The sequence below is a fragment of the Lolium perenne genome, chromosome 3, assembly GCF_019359855.2.
Source record: "Lolium perenne isolate Kyuss_39 chromosome 3, Kyuss_2.0, whole genome shotgun sequence".
Lineage (NCBI taxonomy): Eukaryota > Viridiplantae > Streptophyta > Magnoliopsida > Poales > Poaceae > Lolium > Lolium perenne.
In genome coordinates this window covers 33,157,609-33,179,133 of record NC_067246.2, presented here as the reverse complement: position 1 = coordinate 33,179,133, position 21,525 = coordinate 33,157,609, and the positions used below count along the sequence as shown (strand labels likewise).

At 43.9% G+C, this 21,525-nt stretch overlaps 1 protein-coding gene across 1 annotated transcript; it reads right to left on the bottom strand.

Annotated features, from left to right (window-relative positions):
* Positions 1 to 6,787: 6,787 nt before the first annotated feature.
* LOC127339090 (uncharacterized) lies at positions 6,788 to 7,946 on the bottom strand. The gene is made up of 2 exons (XM_051364987.1): positions 6,996 to 7,946; positions 6,788 to 6,793 (listed from the first exon to the last, which is right to left on the bottom strand). Exons 1-2 carry the CDS (start codon positions 7,944 to 7,946, stop codon positions 6,788 to 6,790), a joined length of 957 nt encoding a protein of 318 aa, XP_051220947.1.
* Positions 7,947 to 21,525: the final 13,579 nt, after the last annotated feature.

The following is a 21,525-nucleotide window of genomic DNA, read 5'->3' as shown; positions in this document are numbered from 1 at the left end:
CCCTCTTCTTTAATATTGGCGTTGGAGTTGGTTCAGGCGTAGTCCAATCATCATGATTCCGGCCTATTTTAGCCAATAATTCTTCAGCGTCGTCTGGAGTTCTTTTCCTGAAAACACAACCAGCACAACTATCCAGGTATGCCCTAGACTCAATGGTTAGTCCACTATAAAATATATCAAGTAAATCATGCTTTTCCAAATCATGGTCAGGCCGAGCTCTAATAAGAGAGCAAAATCTCGCCCAAGCCTCAGGCAGTTTCTCTCCATCTCCCTGGTGAAAATTATAGATTCTCTGCAAAGCAATATGTTGAGCACTAGCAGGAAAGTATTTACGGAAGAAAACATCAAGCAATTCTTTTGGACTTTTAATAGAATCAGGTGGCAAACTATTATACCAAGTTTTAGCGTCATCCTTTAATGAAAATGGAAAGATTTTAGCAACAAAGTAAGTACGCTTCTTAACATCATCAGAAAACAAGCTACTTAGAGTAGATAACTCAATCATGTGTTCAACAGCACTTTCTTTTTCAGTACCACAAAAGGGTGTTTTCTCAACAATAGCTATATGAGATAAATCAAGAGAAAAATCATAATCTTTATCATTAATGTTTATAGGAGATGTGGCAAACTTAGGATCAGGAGACAGTTTATATCTAACAACATGTTCTGCAATCAACTTTTTAATTTTTCTTGCATCAGTAGTAGCATTGCATTTTTCAATAAAATCATCATTAAGCTCCACATAATCTTCATCAGGATCATCACAAGAATAATCAAGTTCAGGTGAATTAACAGGTGTAGTAGCATTAGGAGTTTCAGTATTTTCAATTTGTCTAGACCTAGCAATCGTAGCATCTAGAAAAGATCCCAATGAACCACTATCATCAAGCACAGCAGAAATATTATCAATATTATGAGATTTTTCAGATTCAGCAGAAGTACCCGCATGTGAAGCATGTGGCGGTGAAACAAGTTTATCAATCACAGATGGTGAATCAAGTGTAGCAGAGGTACTCAGAATTGTACCTTTTCTTGTAGTGGATGGTAATATGGCGACCTTAGTATCGCGAGGTTTACCCATGATGGAGAATTTGCAGCGAACAATATGAATCCAAGTGAACTTCCAAATAAAGCTATGCTCCCTGGCAACGGCGCCAGAAAACAGTCTTGATGACCCACAAGTATAGGGGATCGCAGCAGTCTTCGCGGGTAGTATAACCCAATTTATTGATTCGACACAAGGGGAGACAAAGAACACTTGGAAGCCTTAACAGCGGAGTTGTCAATTCAGCTGCACCTGGAAATAGACTTGCTCGCAAGAGTTTATCGAGGTAACAGCTTTATAGCAAAGCGATAGTGAAATAACAGCAGCAGAGTAACAAAGACAGCAGTAGTGATTATAGTAAACAGCAGGATTAAAATACTGTAGGCACGGGGACGGATGACGGGCGTTGCATGGATGAGAGAAACTCATGTAACAATCATAGCAAGGCATTTGCAGATAATAATAAAACGGTGTCCAAGTACAAAACAATCAATAGGCATGTGTTCCAATTATAGTCGTACGTGCTCGCAATGAGAAACTTGCACAACATCTTTTGTCCTACCAGCCGGTGGCAGCTAGGCCTCAAGGGAAACTACTGGATATTAAGGTACTCCTTTTAATAGAGTACCGGAGCAAAGCATTAACACTCCGTGAACACATGTGATCCTCACATCGTTACCATTCCCCCCGGTTGTCCCGATTTCTGTCACTTCGGGGCCATTGGTTCCGGACAGCGACATGTGTATACAACTTGCAGGTAAGATCAATAAACAATGAATATCATGATGAAACAATAACATGTTCAGATCTGAGATCATGGCACTCGGGCCCTAGTGACAAGCATTAAGCATAGCAAGTTGCAACAATATCATCAAAGTACCAATTACGGACACTAGGCACTATGCCCTAACAATCTTATGCTATTACATGACCAATCTCATCCAATTCCTACCATCCCCTTTGGCCTACAGCGGGGGAATTACTCACACATGGATGGGGGAAACATGGCTGGTTGATGTAGAGGCGTTGGCGGTGATGATGGCGATGATCTCCTCCAATTCCCCGTCCCGGCGGAGTGCCAGAATGGAGACTTCTGGCTCCCGAGACGGAGTTTCGCGATGTGGCGGCGTTCTGGAGGGTTTCTGGCGACTTCGACTTCTCCCCGTGCGTTTTTAGGTCGAGGCCGATAAGTAGTCCGAAGGAGGGCGTCGGAGGCCGGCCGAGGGGGCCACACCATAGGGCCGCGCGGGCCCCCCTAGGCCGCGCCGCCTTATGGTGTGGGGCCCTCGGGCCTCCACCTTACTTGACCTTCTGGCTCCGTCAGTATTCTGGGAAAATAGGGCCTTCTGCATAAATTCCGAGGATTTTCCCGAAAGTTGGATTTCTGCACAAAAACGAGACACCAGAACAGTTCTGCTGAAAACAGCGTTAGTCCGTGTTAGTTGTATCCAAAATACACAAATTAGAGGTAAAACAATAGCAAAAGTGTTCGGGAAAGTAGATACGTTTTGGACGTATCAAGCACACACAAGAATTCATCACCTCCCATATCTGATCTTTGGACCAAGTCATAGCGGGGAACCAGACGACAGCAAATCTCTGCTGTAGGACACCAAATGCACGCTCGACGTCTTTTCGGCAAGCTTCTTGTTTCTTGACAAACTCGCAAAGTTTGGGGGTGCTAGGTTTCGAGATAGTCTTCACAAATGTTGACCACTTTGGATAGATACCGTCTGCAAGGTAGTATCCTTTGTTGTAGTGCCGACCATTGATCACATAGTTCACCGGGGGAGCATGACCCTCAACAAGCTTGGAAAAGATCGGGGAGCAGTTTAGGACGTTGATGTCATTGTTGGATCCAGGCATACCAAAGAAAGAGTGCCAAATCCAGAGATCATGGGTAGCCACTGCTTCAAATATCACAGTGCAGCCGTTTTTATGACCCTTGTACATTCCCTGCCACGCAAACGGTCAGTTCTTCCATTTCAAATGCATGCAGTCAATGCTTCCAAGCATTCCTGGAAAACCCCTAGCTTCATTTGTTGCAAGGATCCTCTGAGTGTCTTCGACAGTGGGTGATCTCAAGTAAAAGTCCACGAACACTTCCATGACGGCCCTGCAGAACCGGTAGAAACAATCAAGGGCGGTGGACTCCGCCATCCGAAGATAGTCATCTGCACCATCACTGGGAGCTCCATAAGCCAGCATCCTCATAGCCACTGTGCACTTCTGCAGTGACGAAAATCCAACCAAGCCAGTGCAATCCGCTTTGCATCTGAAGTAGGGGTCGAAGTCTCGGATGGCATACACAATTTGCAGAAATAGCTTTCTGCTCATCCTGAAACGACGCCTGAAAACAGTCTCACCGTGCAATGGATTGTCGGCGAAGTAGTCGGCGTACAACATGAAGTAGCCCTCCATTCGCTGTCTCGACTTGCACTTCCGGCGACCTGGTGCCGACCCACCACGTCGACCAGTTGCCACTCCGGCGTACAGGCTTGATAAGCAACCGAGGATCAGCATGTGCTCCTCGTCTTGGGCGGCGGCTGCCATCTCTTCTCGCATAAGCTCGACGAACATCTGCTCCTCCACTTCGTCCGAGTCCATGGCCGGCGAGGCAAATGGACGAACACCTGACGGGCGTGGTCGAGGCAACCCGAGCCGCAAACGACGAGGACTAGGCCGTCGTCGGAAAATAGGCCGGCGGAGGAGCAGCCAGATAGGCCGTTGTCGAAAGACGGCGGAATATAGGCAGGTGGGGGAGGAGGGGCGGCGGAATCTGGGCAACAAGCCGGAGGGGTGGTGACGGCGGCGAGAGAGATACGAGGGGTGGGAGAGATTTTGAGTGGGGTTCGTGTGTCCAGTCGCCGACAGAGCGGGCCCTTCCCCGCTTTTCACTCGTCCGGAGTCCCCGAGCGCGCCTCGGGGTACCGGGGTTGGCGTGGGCTCGCCGGATGGATTTAGGGCCAAATCCGGACGAAAACGAGGAACCGGGGGCGCGACTGGGCCGAATTACGCCGTCCGGATGGAAAAAAAACGTCGATCGGGGGCCTCGTCGGGGAGACGAGTGGGGATGCTCTAAGAGTGGGTTGCGATGGGAATAGGGAGGAGGAAAGGCCAGACGGAAGAAGTAAAGTATTGAACGGGCCTCAGTACTCATTATCGGCCCAGAGAACATCCAGCTTGGCCCGCCGAGTAGCAGCCCAGCAACGGTGAGCTGGCCATTTTGACGCGAATGTACTGTACGAATCGGTACCAGTGACTGTTCGGTATGGGAAAGATCTGGATCGTACATACAGGAGACCGGACGGCTTAGAACGTCCGAATGATGTGGTGAGCTCCTGGTGGTTCCATTATACTGTTAACTAATATATACATGGAATCCAAGGAAGAACTAATCAGGTTCCACAAGCAAGTCCACCTCTATCAGATGTTTTTTTTTGCTGCACTATGTTGGGTTGTCGATTGTTCACGGCTCAACAACTCAACATGCAAAAGTAGGACATATTTTGCAAAATTTCCAATGATCCGGTTCGTTCCTATCTACTGCTGGTATACTTCCAGCACCATCATGGTCAAACGATGTGCTCTGATATTCCAACCTTAAGGTGTATGGAGTGTGAAATTCCATGTGCGCACCCAACATAAGGATGCCTGACCTCCCACTACTATAAAAAAAAACGGGTGTGAAGTATAAACTGTTACGAAAAACTTACAAGGGATTCTTTCCTAAAATAGTTTGAGCCAGATTTGATTATTGAAAACACAGAGAATAAAACATTGCCAAGAAATTGTTAACACGAGTGTGCTTCTAGTAAATTAAACAATTGCAAGCAAGGCGGAGAAATAGGGGAGAAGTAGACTGAGTATTGGAGTTAAAAATGAAGAAAATAGCTGATAAGCACAACCGTATAAAAATTAATAAGATACGGCAAAATTCAACTTGAATTGCTACTCCCTCCGGTCCTATTTAATTGACTCAGATTTAGTACAAAGTTGTGCTAAATCCGAATCAATTAAAAGAGACCAGAGTAGGGGCATCTTGTTGCATTGCAAACTTAGGCAGGCCATGGCGTGCATTCAAGAAGTTCTTTCAGGTAACTTATGATGCGACGTGACAAATTTGAAGAGTACTGCAGAAGCCTTTCATTCACCTCTGGAAAAAAATGGTCAATCTGTTAGTAACATGATACAGATAAAATATGGGACAGAGATTTCGTGCACATAAGCACCAGTGATCTCACTTCAAAAAATAAATTAAAAATCATATTTGTAAGCTTCACAAAAATCTGAAAATAAATCATGATGTAGCCGGTATTGTATCCCATAATCGTGTAAATTTTCAACTGAAAATAATGTGTATTTTAGGCTGCACAAAAATAACAAATGCATAGATCTGAGTATAGTGATTAAAATCTACAAAAAGAAAACAGATTTTGTCATTTTTGTATAGGTCAAAAAACATAACATTTGAAATTGAGATTTTGTAGGTTAGTGGGGTACATCATTAGGTAATTTTAGAATTTTGTTACATAATTTTTCTAAACATATAAATATAATTTTCGAATTTTTTAATACGGTGAGAGCACTGATGCCCATGATCCAATATGACTTTTCGTAAAATATGAACCTAAGAACATCACCTATATAATAGTCTATGAACAAGATCTGTGCACAAAGTCAAGATCAGCTCAGCAACTTAAATAAGAGCTTTGTAACAGATCACATTCCTGGTTATATCTCCTAGGAGTAGCACTTTAAGACTGCTCATAGTGGGAGTAACATAGCTAGTAACATCACACATCTCAAGGTATTTTGGTGACATGGCATGCTAATAAATGAAAAAAAAAGTGAGGTGGTAACTAGCTATGTTACCATAACATCACACACCCCAAGGTAAATGAGTCTACAACATAATAAATGATACAATACATGACACCACATATAAGTTACTACCCACTATGAAGGTAATAACCTAGACTAGTAACATCATACTAGTTAAATTGATAAACAACCAATCCAAACTACATTGAAAATAGTGACATCCAATAGATAAATGAGGACCACTTTGTTTTCCGTATTCTTGTTGACTAAATGCTAGAATGTAGAGTATTTCAGAACAAATTTTAGGCCTAGAATGCAGAGTATTTCAGAACGGAGGGAGTATATGTTACTAGTCTAAGTTACTCCCCACTATGACCAGCCTAAATAAAATCCATGAATTCTTTTGCCACTGTAATTTATTGGGGTGGAGTTATGAGTTATGACTATTTTTTATAACAAGAAAATGGACCACTGATGTAAAGCTTTCAACTTCATAACCAGATTGGTAGACGCATGATCTTAAAAACAAAAAAGATTGTAGATGCATAGTCAGGAAATTAATGAATGTACCGAGGAAAACACAAAATAAGAGAAGGCAACAGTGGGTCATTACACAAATGAACCTGTAAATATGACTTAGAAAAATAACAAACTCACTGCAGAGGTACTATATATAGAACGCATGTTTGATACTATGAATAGAAGAATAAAATCACAGCTGATGCAAAGCGCAAAGAATATCAGTACTACCATATTGAATAATGTCTGGATTTTTCTTATGTGAACTCATCCTTCCGAATGAATTGATGTCAAGCAGACAATATGAAAACATGCCCAGGCTAATAAGCTAGAAACATAAGTGGTCTTGGGGATTCAGTTTTGAGCAAACAGGTACGAAATATAGTGTGTTGTATCAGGTTACTCCTACAATGTAAACGTAAACACTAATTAAGGATGAGCAAGAGCAATCACCTGGTGTGTAGAAACTTGCGAAAGGATGGTAGCAATTGGTATATTGTGTTCCATGAATTCTCCTGGATTGCATCGACTTAAGTTGAACCATGTATACATTGCGTTCCAGAGATATAAAAAACGCATCAGTATCCTCGCAATATCCGAGTAAAACGTAATTGGCCACGTTCCGCGGGATCCCAGGAATGTTGTTCATGTCGATGGTCTTCCATATCTCCCATGTGGAAACGCCATGAAGATTAGCATTCCTCTGCCAAATCCGAAAGCGCGGGTACGACAATATGGCTAGCCCAACAGCGCCATCCTCAGCCTCGACAATCCGACGGTACCCAGATTGGAACTCACTTGTAATGAGAGGCCACGCGATCACAGCCAGACTCTGCTCATACAAATCAAGCACAAGCATGTCCCTGCCCATGCCAACTGACAGCAACCAGTAGAGTGCATTACCAATAAGTACGCCAGGAAAATCATAGCCATAATAACGATGCTCAGATGGAGCTGCTGTTGACATGATCTTGCCCCATGTTTTAGTTTTCGAGGAGTAAATACAGGCGATGGGTATAAAACCCTCTGTGTGCTCCGTCATCAAGACCACTTTGAAATGGCCGGAGTGGCAGCCACCGTGCACGTGGTACTGGGCGCGGTCATCGCAGAGTACCGACCCTCTAGACTGCCTGAACTGGCTGAACACCCGTGGAACGGCCACGCGGCACCGCTTGCCGGTGATGGGGTCGCACACGAGGAGCTTTGTATGCCGCGGGTTCATGGCGAGGACGCGACCGTGGCGGCAACTGAGGACGTTGTAATCTTTGTAGCGTCGTCGCAGGTCGATTCGCAGGGTAGGGATGCGGTGAGGAGGGTCGAGGAGTGGGGTGAACGCGATCCCCTGGCTGTCGCTGCGATGAAAGACGCCGAGAAGGGGCGGCTTCCGGTGGTGAGCGCGGAAGCGGGCGGTGAACTTGCGGTCGGTAATGAGCCCTAGCCAGCGCCTGCAGACTGCGGAGGCGCGTGGGAGGGAGCATGGCTGCGGCGGAAGGCGGAGCAGGATCTCGTGGAGGAGATCGTCATCTTCGAGCGGGGACAGAGGCGCCGCCGGAGTCATTGCGGCTGTTGGAGATGCGGGCTGGAGATGCAAAGAAAATGACTAGGGCAAATGGTTGGGATCCTGGCTGTACCGCTGCGAATCGTGCGTGTCAAACCAAATACAGTATCTTCCTAGCTCGCACGTAAAAAAAAACCCTACCTTGCTCGCAATCTTTAGCTATCCTTTAACTGGTTAGAGCATCTCCAACACGGCGCGGTATAAATCGCACGCTGCTGCCGCGCTGTAAACTGACGCGCCGGAGTGATTTTTCCCCGCCGGATGCTCCATTTTACAGCGCGTGTTGGCGCGTAAAAAAAGCACATCCGCTAGACGCTCTATTTTGCAGCGCGCGGGCGTGGCGCAAACAACAAACAAACACAATTATGCATCGAACATGATCAAACAACCATATAAAATTCAAAAATAAAATGTACCATCCGAATACAATACATTGTTCACACCAAATACAACAAGTCGAACATACAACAATACAACATAGTTTTGAGACAATACAACACATAATTTTCAAACAAATACAACAAGTATGCAACTACTGTTGTCCATTCCAATTCCACCATTCTTCCATTAGATCTTTTTGAAGCTCATCATGTGTGTCGTTGCACCGAATGGCATGGTATGAGGCAATGAACCGGGCAATCCTATGTGCGGACCTCCTCACTTGCACGGGAACCCCCATCAAGTCGTAGTGGGTATGATCCACATCTTTTCCGCGATCATCCTCTATAATCATGTTATGCATGATGACACACGCGGTCACCTTTTGATATGTGCTATGACCAAGTTCTCCGGCGGGATTCCTCCTTTGCTCAAAGAAGCGATCATATTTGGTGACCTCCGTTGCAATGTGCTTGAACAAGTTGAGACTCATCCGGAAACGCCGACGAAAATAGTACGACCACATCAATTTCTCATGTTCTTCAATCCTTTCTCTCCACAACTTCTGTCTACCGAACACTGATCCACCAAATTTTGGCCTCTTAACGGCGCGGTATGCTAATAGTAGCGCTATATTCTCCTCTTCCTCTTGATCATACTCGTCATCCGATGAATCGTATGATGAACTCTACAAACATATGTATGAAATTACTTAACTATTGTAGCTAATTAGCGAGTAAAAATAGAGGCCGGCCGGCGGAGGCGCATACCTTGCCAGCAAATGGGCGAGCACCATGGGCGCGCCATATTGCTAGCGAGCTCAAAGACGATGACGACGCCATGTCGACGGCCGCGCGGAGGAGAACGCGACGCCAGCGGGAAGGGGGACGCGGAGGAGGAGCGCCGACTGTAGCCCGTCGCTGGCGGCCGCGCGAGCGCCACAGTGCGGCGGAGCGGCCGCTGCTGCCAGGAGGGTGTGCGGGCGAGGCGGATCTACGCCGCGGCGGCGCGCAGCAGCGGGAGCGGCGACGGATTCGACCGGCGGCGGCGGGATTTCGCGCCGGCGGTAGGTGGGGAAATGAAGGCGCGGGCGCTGGCAGGGGAAATTTCCAGCCGTTGGCTTTTCGCGCGGGCGCGGAGCGTTGCCGCGCGCTGTAGCCGACGCGGCAAATATGCCGCTCCGGTTTGTGCAAAACGCCGTGCGCCCTAAAATTTTTACAGCGCCGTGCCGTTTACCGCATCTGCTGGAGCGCCTGATTCCCTCGCGCGCGCGGTATACTGGCCATTTTTTTGCAGCGCGGCCTATATAGCGCGCATGTTGGAGATGCTCTTATATGAGTTTGCTTGCTAGTTCGCGTTTGGGTACACATGCCCCAGGTGGGTATTTCTACCGACCCCTTAAAATTTAGAGGAGCAACTGTTGAAGCAAAAATAGATGAGTATTTTTATTCTAAAGGGGGTGGTCGCCAGATCCGATTCCCTAAAACTAGTTAACCATTTACACAAATTTTATAGAATTTAAAAGATTTCGACTACAATTTACACATAGTTTATAGAAATAAACTAAAACATGAACAAAATTTAAACTAACACTGGTAGAAAAAGGGCCTATAATCCCGGTTGGTAACTGCCATTAATCCTGGTTGCGCAACCGGGATTAAATATGCGGGACTAAAGACCCCCACTTTAGTCGCGGTTGCTTACGAACCGCGACTAAAGGCCCATCCACATGGGCGCCAGCCGTCCGTCGGGGCGGAGGACCTTTAGTCGCGGTTCTCCTGGCCAACCGCGATTAAAGGCCTCTGCAGGTTAGGGTTTTAGCCCCCCCCCCCCTAAATCTGTTTTTTTTATTTATATTGTTTTATTTCTTTTATATTTTATTTTGTGTTTTATTTTAATTTTGAAGAAGTTTCACATATTCTACGCTACTATATACATGCATATGAATGTACAATTTCAAACAAGTTTGAAATTAGAACCAAGAAGAATTCAAGAGGAATATACAATATATATTCAATCTCGGATGACCATATACAATTTCGAATAAGTTTCCATACATAATTTACGGCATCAGAAGTTCTACATCCTCGTAATAGTGTTCTCCTTTAGGATGGAGGACTTCTCTCATCAAAAATCCTGCTAGTTCCTCTTGAATTGGTCGGAAGCGAGCTTCTGGACTAAGCGTCTTCCGCAAGTTATTCCTCTAGATGTTGTTCTCCGACGGCTTCCGCTCAGAGGTGTATCTCCGGATGAACTCACAAACATAGTATCCACATAGATTGGTCCCCGGTGGCTGAACATCCCCAGGCAGTACCTTTCTAAATTCTAGCTCTTTTTTGAATTCACCGACTGTTTCATCTGTGAACCGTCTCCAAACCCTACAGGGCAAAGAAAATTAAATGAACAAGGGAGTTATTAGTTACTTGATATTAGGAAATGAACGAAAGCGGCCGATCGATATAGAGCGCAAATGATTGAAAATAATTACTTTTGCATCATATTTCTCATGTTGACCCAAAGTTTTGGATCCATATTCAGAGAGTCCATGACGAGAACTCAGGAGGTGTGAAATTCAATTATGAGCAGAATCCAGTGGAACCTGCGGACACGATACATGCACAGTAATGCATAACTCATCGATTAGACATACCATGCATGGAGTAAACAAAAGAGAATATGCTCAAGACAGAAACACTCACCCAAAATGGTAAGGAAATAGAATTTCACTTTTGAGCTGCTGCTTTGTAAGAAAATCAAACAGGTCTTGCTCCACGTTGCGGGGGTGTTTTTCTAACACATATTCATTAACGATGTGCGGGTCAATGAACCCAACATCATGGATGTTCCTTTTTTTGCATTCCCCAATCTTCATTCTGCATAATAGCGTACACAACAGTATAGTTAGGACAATATATATAGTGCAGGCAATGAACGAGATGGGCTAGAAATAAATCACTTACAGAACGTAGCAACTGGTGATAGATTTGTCGAGCTCGCGCAGATTGAACAGCTGGAACAATTCACTCAGATGAACTGTTACATAGTAATGTTTGAAGTGATGCTCATGTCTAACTTCCGCATAAATATATTCTTTGCCGGCGTTATTTTTTATGTAACCCTTGTACCAATGTAGCAGATTTTGCATTTGTGATACGTCCAAAACGTATCTACTTTCCCGAACACTTTTGCTATTGTTTTGCCTCTAATTTGTGTATTTTGGATGCAACTAACACGGACTAACGCTGTTTTCAGCAGAACTGTTCTGGTGTCTCGTTTTTGTGCAGAAATCCAACTTTCAGGAAAATCCTCGGAATTTATGCGAAAGGTCCTATTTTTCCAGAAGACTTACGGAGCTAGAAGGGCAAGTCGGGAGGAAGCCCGAGGGCCCCACACCCTAGGGCGGCGTGGCCCAGGAGGGGGGCGCGCGGCCCTAGCGTGTGGCCCCCTCGGCCAGCCTCCGACGCCCTCCTTTGGACTAGTTAACGCCCTCGACCTAAAAACGCACGGGAGAGAATTCGAAGTCGCCAGAAACCCTCCAGAACGCCTCCACATCACGAAACTCCGTCTCAGGAGCCAGAAGTCTCCGTTCTGGCACTCCGCCGGGACGGGGAATTGGAGGAGATCATCACCATCATCACCACCGACGCCTCTCCATCGACCAGCCATGTTTCCCCCATCCATGTGTGAGTAATTCCCCCGCTGTAGGCTGAAGGGGATGGTAGGGATTGGATGAGATTGGTCATGTAATAGCATAAGATTGTTAGGGCATAGTGCCTAGTGTCCGTAATTGGTACTTTGATGATATTGTTGCAACTTGTTATGCTTAATGCTTGTCACTAGGGCCCGAGTGCCATGATCTCAGATCTGAACATGTTATTGTTTCATCATGATATTTATTGTTTATGATCTTACCTACAAGTTGTATACACATGTCGCTGTCCGGAACCAATGGCCCCAAAGTGACAGAAATCGGGACAACCGGAGGGGATGGTAGTGATGTGAGGATCACATGTGTTCACGGAGTGTTAATGCTTTGCTCCGGTACTCTATTAAAAGGAGTACCTTAATATCCAGTAGATTCCCTTGAGGCCCGGCTGCCACCGGCTGGTAGGACAAAAGATGTGCAAGTTTCTCATTGCGAGCACGTACGACTATAATTGGAACACATGCCTATTGATTGCTTTGTACTTCGATACCGTTTTATTATTATCTGCAAATGCCCTGCTATGATTGTTACATGAGTTTCTCTCATCCATGAAACGCCCGTTATCCGTCCCCGTGCCTACAGTATTTTAATCCTGCTGTTTACTATAATCACTATTGTTGTCTTTGTTACTCTGCTGCTGTTATTCTACTACTGCTAATGTTATAAAACTGTTACTACTGATAAACTCTTGCGAGCAAGTCTGTTTCCAGGTGCAGCTGAATTGACAACTCCGCTGTTAAGGCTTTCAAGTATCCTTTGTCTCCCCTTGTGTCGAATCAATAAATTGGGTTTTACTACCCGCGAAGACTGCTGCGATCCCCTATACTTGTGGGTCATCAAGACTGTTTTCTGGTGCCGTTGCCGGGGAGCATAGCTTTATTTGGAAGTTTACTTGGATTGATATTGTTCGCTGCAAATTCTCCATCATGGGTAAAACTCGCGATCCTAAAGTCGCCATATTACCATCCACTACAAGAAAAGGTACAACTCTGAGTACCTCTACTACAGTTGATTCACCATCTGTGATAAGTCAACTTGTTTCACCGCCGCAAGCTTCACTTGCTGGTACTTCTGCTGAATCTGAAAACTCTCATAATATTGATAATGTTTCTGCTGTGCTTGATGATAGTGGTTCATTGGGATCCTTTCTAGATGCTACAATTGCTAGGTCTAGAAAAATTGAAAATGCTGAAACTCCTAATGCTGCTACACCTGTTAATTCACCTGAACTTGATTATTCTAGTGATGATCCTGATGAGGATTATGTGGAGCTTAATGATGATTTTATTAATAGATGCAATGCTACTGCTGATGCAAGAAAAATTAAAAAGTTTCTCGCACAATATACTGTTAGACATAAGTTATCTCTTGATCCTGAATTTGCCACATCTCCTATATGCATTAAGGATAAAGATTATGATTTTTCTCTTGATCTATCTCATATAGCTATTGTAGAGAAAACACCCTTTTGTGGTACTGAAAAAGAAAGTGTTGTAGAACACATGATTGAGCTTTCTTCTATGAGTAGCTTGTTTTCTGATGATGTCAAGATGCGTACTTACTTTGTCGCTAAAATTTTTCCTTTCTCATTAAAGGATGATGCTAAAACTTGGTATAATAATTTGCCTCCTGGTTCTATTAAAAGTCCAACTGAGCTGCGTGATGTTTTCTTTCGAAAATACTTTCCTGCTAGTGCTCAACATATTGCTTTACAGAAAATTTATAGGTTTGACCAGGGAGATGAAGAGAAATTGCCTGAGGCTTGGACAAGATTTTGTTCTCTTATCAGAGCTCGACCTGGACATGATTTAGAAAAGAATGATTTACTTGATATATTTTATAGTGGACTAACCATTGAGTCTAGAGCATATTTGGATAGTTGTGCTGGTTGTGTTTTCAGGAAAAGAACTCCAGACGAAGCTGAAGAATTATTGGCTAGAATAAGCCGGAATCATGATGATTGGAATATACCTGAACCAACTCCAACGCCAATATTGAAGAAGAGGGGTTTAATTGAATTGAATGATGAAGATATGAGGGAAGCTAAGAAGTCTCTCAAGGAAAAAGGTATTAAATCCGAAGATGTGAAGAATCTACCTCCCATAGAACATATATGTGAGATAATTCCCCCTTCATCCATGATCGAGGTAAACTCCCTTCAACGCTTTACTAGGGAAGATATTCCGTATTCAAAACCTCCTGCTCAATGCTTAGATGAGTTTGATAATTATATTGTTAAGCAAGAAAATTTTAATATGAGAGTAGAGAATCATCTAATGGAAAATTCTCAAGCTATTAGCAATTTGCATGATATTGTGGAGAGAACCTCCAATGATGTTAAGATGCTTGTTAAACATTTTCAAATGGTTCAAACTCAAATTGATCAACTCACTAAAGTTCAAAATGACTTGTTAAAAAATAATTCTAAAGAGAAACATGCTTATGAAGTAACAACTAGAGGCGGTGTCTCTACCCAGGATCCTCTATATCCTGAAGGGCATCCCAAAAGAATTGAACAAGATTCTCAACGAATTGAACCTAGTGCTCCTTCTAAGAAAAAGAAGAAGAAACATAAAAAGGTTGTAGAATCCTCTGAACCTGTTAATGATCCTAATAGTATTTCTATTTCCGATGCTGAAACTGAAAATGGTAATGAACATGATAATGGTAATGATAATGATAAGAATGACGCTTCTGATAAAGAAGAAGTTGAAGATGAACCTGAAAAGCATGCTAAAAATAAAAAGTACTAAAGAAGATTTTATTGCTAAGAAACATGGTAATGAAAGAGAACCTTGGGTGCAAAAGAAAATGCCTTTTCCTGCTAAGAAACTAAAATCAAAGGAAGAAATTTTGTGATTGGATGAAACCTTTATTCTTGCAAATCCCTTTGACTGATGCTATTAAATTGCCTCCTTATTCAAATTATATGAAAGATATTGTTACTAACAAAAGGAAAATCCCCAATGAGGAAATTTCCACCATGCTTGCTAATTACTCTTTCAATAGCAAAGTTCCAAAGAAGTTGGGCGACCCAGGTATACCTACTATTCCTTGTTCTATTAAGAATAATTATGTTAAAACTGCTCTATGTGACTTGGGAGCCGGTGTTAGTGTTATGGCTTTTTCTCTTTACAAGAGACTTTATTTAGACAAGTTGATACCTACTGATATATCTTTGCAAATGGCTGATAAATCTACTGCTATTCCTGTTGGTATATGTGAGGATGTTCCTGTTCAAGTTACTAATAACTGCTTGATATTAACTGATTTTGTTGTGCTGGAAATGCCTGAAGATGATAATATGTCTATTATTCTTGGGAGACCTTTTCTTAACACCGCAGGGGCTGTTATTGATTGCAACAAAGGGAAGGTTAATTTCAATGTTGATGATAAGGAGCATACCGTCTATTTCCCCAAGAGGATTGATAAAGTATGTGGAGTCAATACTATTTCTAATGTGAGAACTATCAAAATTGGAACTATTGATTGTCCTATATATGAGCCTAAAGAAGGATATCAAAATCTTATGATTGGATCCATATCACTACAATTCAAGGTAACATGATTGATTTGAGGTTTATTTATTCTTATGCTATGTAAAATTTATTTGGTGGCAAGACTTGATCAACCTTGTTAACAAATACTTTTTATATGCATAGAGGGGGTAAACAACATCTCTTTCTTCCTCCACTTGTTCTACTTGTTGTAGCACTTTTGTTTTGCAAAGTTCCTTAGTTAATTAGAGATTTCAAGATTTTTCCTGTCCAGTAATAATAAACTTAATGCCCAGAAATGTGCATTTTTCAAAGTTTTCAAAAATTCACAAAAATTATACCGTTGGTCCTATTTTTCGACGAGACACCTGGGAACACCTGGGGATGACCAGTGTGGCACCTCAGAGTGGCTCCCACCTGGCTGGCGCGGCCAGTGACGAGGGAACACCTCGGCAATGCCTACGTATTGTAGACTTGGGTTTCGGGAAGAGCGACGATGGAGATTCCAGGGACGAGATTAGGCACACGACGTACCCAGCTTCGGGTCCCCTCGGTGGAGGATCCCTACGTGCTACTAGCAATCCAGTATATGATCATAGATGTGTTTACAGGGTGCCGCCATAGCGGAGCTATGTTGTCTATATTCTGTCTATGTGTTGTCCTCCATATTTCAGGTGCCCTGGCTAGTTTTATATATGCAACCAGCCTAGGGTTTTACAAGAGTCCTAGTCGACTACTTCTTCGGGTTGCCTTGTTGGGCCTTCTCTCCATATTGGGTCTTCTCCATATTGGGCCGAGCCAGGTATACCAATAACGGGTACCCGAAGGGTATGCCCATGTCAGTAGCCCCCGAGTTTATACGGAAATCGAAGACTTGCGTAGAAACTCCAAGCATAATCATCTCCGAAGTCGAAGAAATACAAGGCGAGGTCCATGTCGAAGATCATGTGTAGCGTAGATGATGTCGACGATTCTCGAAGTTAATTTTCTATCGGGTGCGCGACAGCGCTCCCGATGGGAGTAGCCCCCGAGTCTATGGGCAAGTGCTTGCACTTGGGCATAGACTCAAGTTGTACTACTCGATGAAGAACTTAACTATATTTCTGGAGGACTTGATGAAATCCATGTGCTCCCGATGGGAGTAGGCTCCACTCGAGTCGTAGAATCGAGTTGAGTCTACAGACCTTGATTGTCGTAAATGCTGTCAAAGTTATTTTCTATCGGGCGCGCGACCAGCGCTCCCAATGGGAGTAGCCCCCAAGGCTACAGCCAAGGACTTGTGCTTGGTTGTAGGCTCAATGCTTTATGCCGCTATATTGTCATTCTTTCTTGAGCTTTTCACATTTATCGGGTGCGCGACCAGCGCTCCCGATGGGAGTAGCCCCCGAGGCTACAGCCAAGTGTTTGCACTTGGGTGTAGGCTCAACTTGCTTGTAATCGACACCACAATTTTTCCTCTTTCTTGTATCTTATCGGGAGGGTGAACAATACTCTCGATAAGAGTAGCCCCCGAGCCTATGAGCAAGTGCTTGCACCTGGCATAGGCTCAAGTTGCACTACTCGATAAACAACTTGGCGCAGCCCCTCTTTTTATCGACTCCAGGCCGTTGCTATTTTTATTTGACATCGATATCTATATTGTATAGGGATAATGGTAGTTGGGGCTAGTTCATCTGACGGATCAGGTACTAGTTAACTGCTCTAGTGGCAATCCGCAAAAACCTACTTCAAGATCACGTCCCTGGACATGATCTCGGGATACTGGTGTTAACTCGACAGGTGCCGCTTAAGGTCTTACCATTCTGTCGAGTCCCAGTCATGTTTTATCGGGTACCTAACGCGTCTGTTAGGATTTTTCTTCATATCTGTTGATACGGATAAAAGTAGCAAACCGACGTCAGAGACGGTGCCACGCCGCTCGGAACGGATCCGGGGTCTTACCTTCGTAGAGTTTTGCGGCATTCAGAGATTGTTCGCGACTTTGGCGCTCTGAGAATATATTATCGAGTGCCTTGTTCGGCTGATGTAATGACCCATTTTGCGGGCTCTTCTATATTTTTCTCGGGCGTGATGAGACAGCCGAATATATTTGGTTCTTCTATATTGTCGGGTTCATCACCGATGCTCTTGCTTGGAAGAATATGACGAGTCAATGGACCCGAAGATTTGCCTGTCTTCTTTTTTTTTTTGGTTCCTCCTTGATGATAATTTCGTCGAGTTCCTCCTTCAGGAAAATTTCTTCGGGTCCTCCCTAATTTTTCGGGTCCTTCCTGAGGACAATTCTTCGGGTCCTTCCTGAGGACAATTTTTCGGGACCTCCTTGAAGATAATTTTTCGGGACCTCCTTGGAGATAATTTTTCAGGACCTCCATGAAGATAATTTGTCGAGACCTCCTTGAACATAATTCTTCGGGACATCCATGAAGGTAATCTGTCGAGACCTCCATGAAGATAATTTGTCGAGACCTCCTTGAACATAATTCTTCGGGACCTCCATGAAGATAATTTGTCGAGTTCTCCTTGAATAAAATTTCGTCGGGTTCTCTCAAGATTTCTTCGGGTACTCTTTTGAATTCGTTGGGTTCCCTCTTGAAGACAATTTCGTCGGGTACTCTTTTGATTTCGTCGGGTTCCTCCCTGAAGAAGATTTCGTCGGGTACTCTTTTGATTTCGTCGGGTTCTCTTTTATATACTTTGAAATTTGCTTTCTCCTGCACAAATGAACAAACTTTTTTTATCTTTTCTTTGACTCTCTTTTTCGCATGCGGTGTCAGATGCTCGGATTCGATGATATGTAAAGTGAATATATGTCGCGCAGCCCCCGAGCGTCGGGTGCGGAAAAAGTAAATGATAATCAACTTTGTGAAAAATAAAAGAACACTTAGCTTTTTGGACACGACGGAGTCGATGCGATGAAATCTTCGAGTGCTGAGAAGAAGTCGAGCTGAAGTAAAAACCACCAAATAACGAAAGTAAATGCCGCCATATTGTTGATAAAAAAATAGCCGAGCCCCCGAGCGCTGCTGGGATGATGTCATGATTGTTGCTTAGGCGCCATTTCGCAGTTGTGACTCGCGGTGAAGTCGTTGTCTAGCCCCCGAGTGTTAGCCATGATGTCGAAAGAAGTTGACGGAGTCGCGGCGTCATATAAGGTGAAGCCATTTAAGATGAAGCCATTGTCAATAATATGAGTCCATGAAGATGAATCCAAGATTAAGTATTTGAGATGAACCCATATTGAGGATTATGCCATTAAATATAGAGCATATATTAAGGATGAATCCGCCGATATCGTAGAGGAAATTGTCTCGAAGAAAATATATCCAGCAATAGCCGTAGAAGATGAATCCATTGTCCCGAAGAATTCAGTAATAACCATAGAAGATGAATCCGCTGATATCATAGAGGATGAATCCATTGATCCGAATAAAATAGTTCCAGTAATAATTATAGAAGATTGATCCATTGAACCGAAGAATCCAATAATATATAAGATGAATCCGCCGAACAAAATAAATCCAGTAATAATCCTCGATGATAAATCCAGTGATCCGAAACGCCTCGGGTAATGTTGTATAAGAGTAAGCCAGTAATATTCATATCGATGAATCTTATAAGATGAATCCGACGAAAAAAGAATCTAGTAAGCCGAAAAAGATGAATCCATTGATCCGAAGAAAATAATTCCATTGAGCCGAAAATAAATCCACCCAGCCGAAGTAGATATATCCAGAGGCGAAGAAAAGAATTTCACCAAGTAATCAAGTGTATTTGTGGTAACAAAGTAATGGCGCAGCCCCCAGGTATTCCGGTGTGGCGAAAGTAAGTAATAATTAACTCTCGAAATAGGAACACTTAGCTTTTCATCGGGTGCGGCGGAGTCGACGTGGAAGTAGGTCGTCCGGCAGATGCAATCGAAGCGGTGGAGGTAGTAGATGTGGCGGATCCTTGACAGATGAGCCCCCAATCGTAGTGAGCGCCATGGCGAACGGTGTCGACGTAGCAGCGGAAGTCGAAATTTTATTGTGATCTGATATTTCGTCACCGATGATCTTGATGGCATTGTCTGCGCTACCATGCAGTATACTACCCACTTGTTATCTTCATGGGAGATTTGACGTAATTGTACGGGAGAGTATTGGCATATTGACGGATCTTGCTTCTTTCCATATGTAGGATAGTACTTGATCTCTTTCTTTCTTCTTTTGGCTTCACGTCGGGAGCTGGTTACTTTGGCCTTGATTCCTCTGAACAAGATCACGTAGTACTGCTTTGTTTGCGTGCAATCCCGTGTCGCCGTTTTGCTCCTTGCTTTCCCAGGTTTGATCTCCACTAATCGGTTGCTAACCGAGTTGAATAGGTAAAGTTGAATAGGTTTGATCTCCACTAATCTCCACTAATCGCCTTGTAACTTAGCCACGACAAAATCGAGTCGCTATCTTGCAAATCGAGCACGCCGCTGGTTGATTGAGTTTGTAAGCCAACATGTGCACACGGCCTGCATCACTGATCCTCACGGGGCCGAGCAATACTGGATGTACTTGATATTGATTGTTTAATCATCTGCGACCCCAGATGCGTTCCGACCGCTGTTGTAGATGAGCTTGATGATGATGTTGTATATGGGTCCCGCCCGGATAAAGAAATCCATTCGCCACGATCCCCACGGTCGGCGCCAATTGACGAGGGAACACCTCGGCAATGCCTACGTATTGTAGACTTGGGTTTCGGGAAGAGCGACGATGGAGATTCCGGGGACGAGATTAGGCACACGACGTACCCAGCTTCGGGTCCCCTCGGTGGAGGATCCCTACGTGCTGCTAGCAATCCAGTATATGATCATAGATGTGTTTACAGGGTGCCGCCATAGCGGAGCTATGTTGTCTATATTCTGCCTATGTGTTGTCCTCCATATTTCGGGTGCCCTGGCTAGTTTTATATATGCAACCAGCCTAGGGTTTTACAAGAGTCCTAGTCGACTACTTCTTCGGGTTGCCTTGTTGGGTCTTCTCTCCATATTGGGTCTTCTCCATATTGGGCCGAGCCAGGTATACCAATAATGGGTACCCGAAGGGTATGCCCATGTCAGCCAGCAAGGGGGGCGCGCCACCCTGTTGTGTGGGCCCCCCTTTGCCCCATTTTAGCATCTCTTCCTCCCAGACTCTTCTCTCTCCCGAAAAAATCGACACCAGCTTCCTCTCACTCGTGTTTCTGCTCAAGAGCTCCAGATTTTTCGATCTCTTTGCTCAGCCCAGATTTCTTGCTGAAATTTGGCACATTTGCTCCTTGGTATGTGACTCTTCCAATGATCCAAGTAGAATTTTGTTTGGTTGAGTATATCTTGAATATTTTGCTGCTGTAGGTAACATGTTTAGTGAGCTTGCATGCTTGTTCTATGATGTAAAAACTAGTTTTGATGCATGATTAGTACTCTAGCAAGTTCCTATAGTAGTTTCCTTCAATTATATGTCACCAAATCAAATTTTATATTGATTGTTGAAAAATTTCAGAAAAGGGAGATGGATAATTACAACTTTGGAGAAGTATTTGAGAAAGAGACTACAAGCACTGGAAGGCCCTCTAGGACCGCCACTCGATTCAGGCAATCCTATAATGAGGATATCATAGCGCCAAGCTTCGAGCCCGAAGAGGACAATGGAGTCCCTAACGCTTCATCTTTCCCATGTTTTGACTTTTTGAGTAATGCAGGGTTGCTGGATGATTTCTTGTCCCTCATTGGTAAGGCAGGTTTAACCACCTATATGGAAGATGAAAGTGAGCAATACTATATGCTCACTAAAATCTTTGTGGAGAGCTTCAAGTTCAACAATAAGCACTTCAACCCGACAGTTGCCTTCAAGATCTATGGTAAGGCTATTACTATGAAGTTGAAAGATTTTTGTGCTGCATTCGGTATTACCCCTATAGGTACAGCCAAGAGGATCGAGGACAATCCTAGGGCTTTGCTTGAGCTCTATCGAGAGATCACCAATGATGA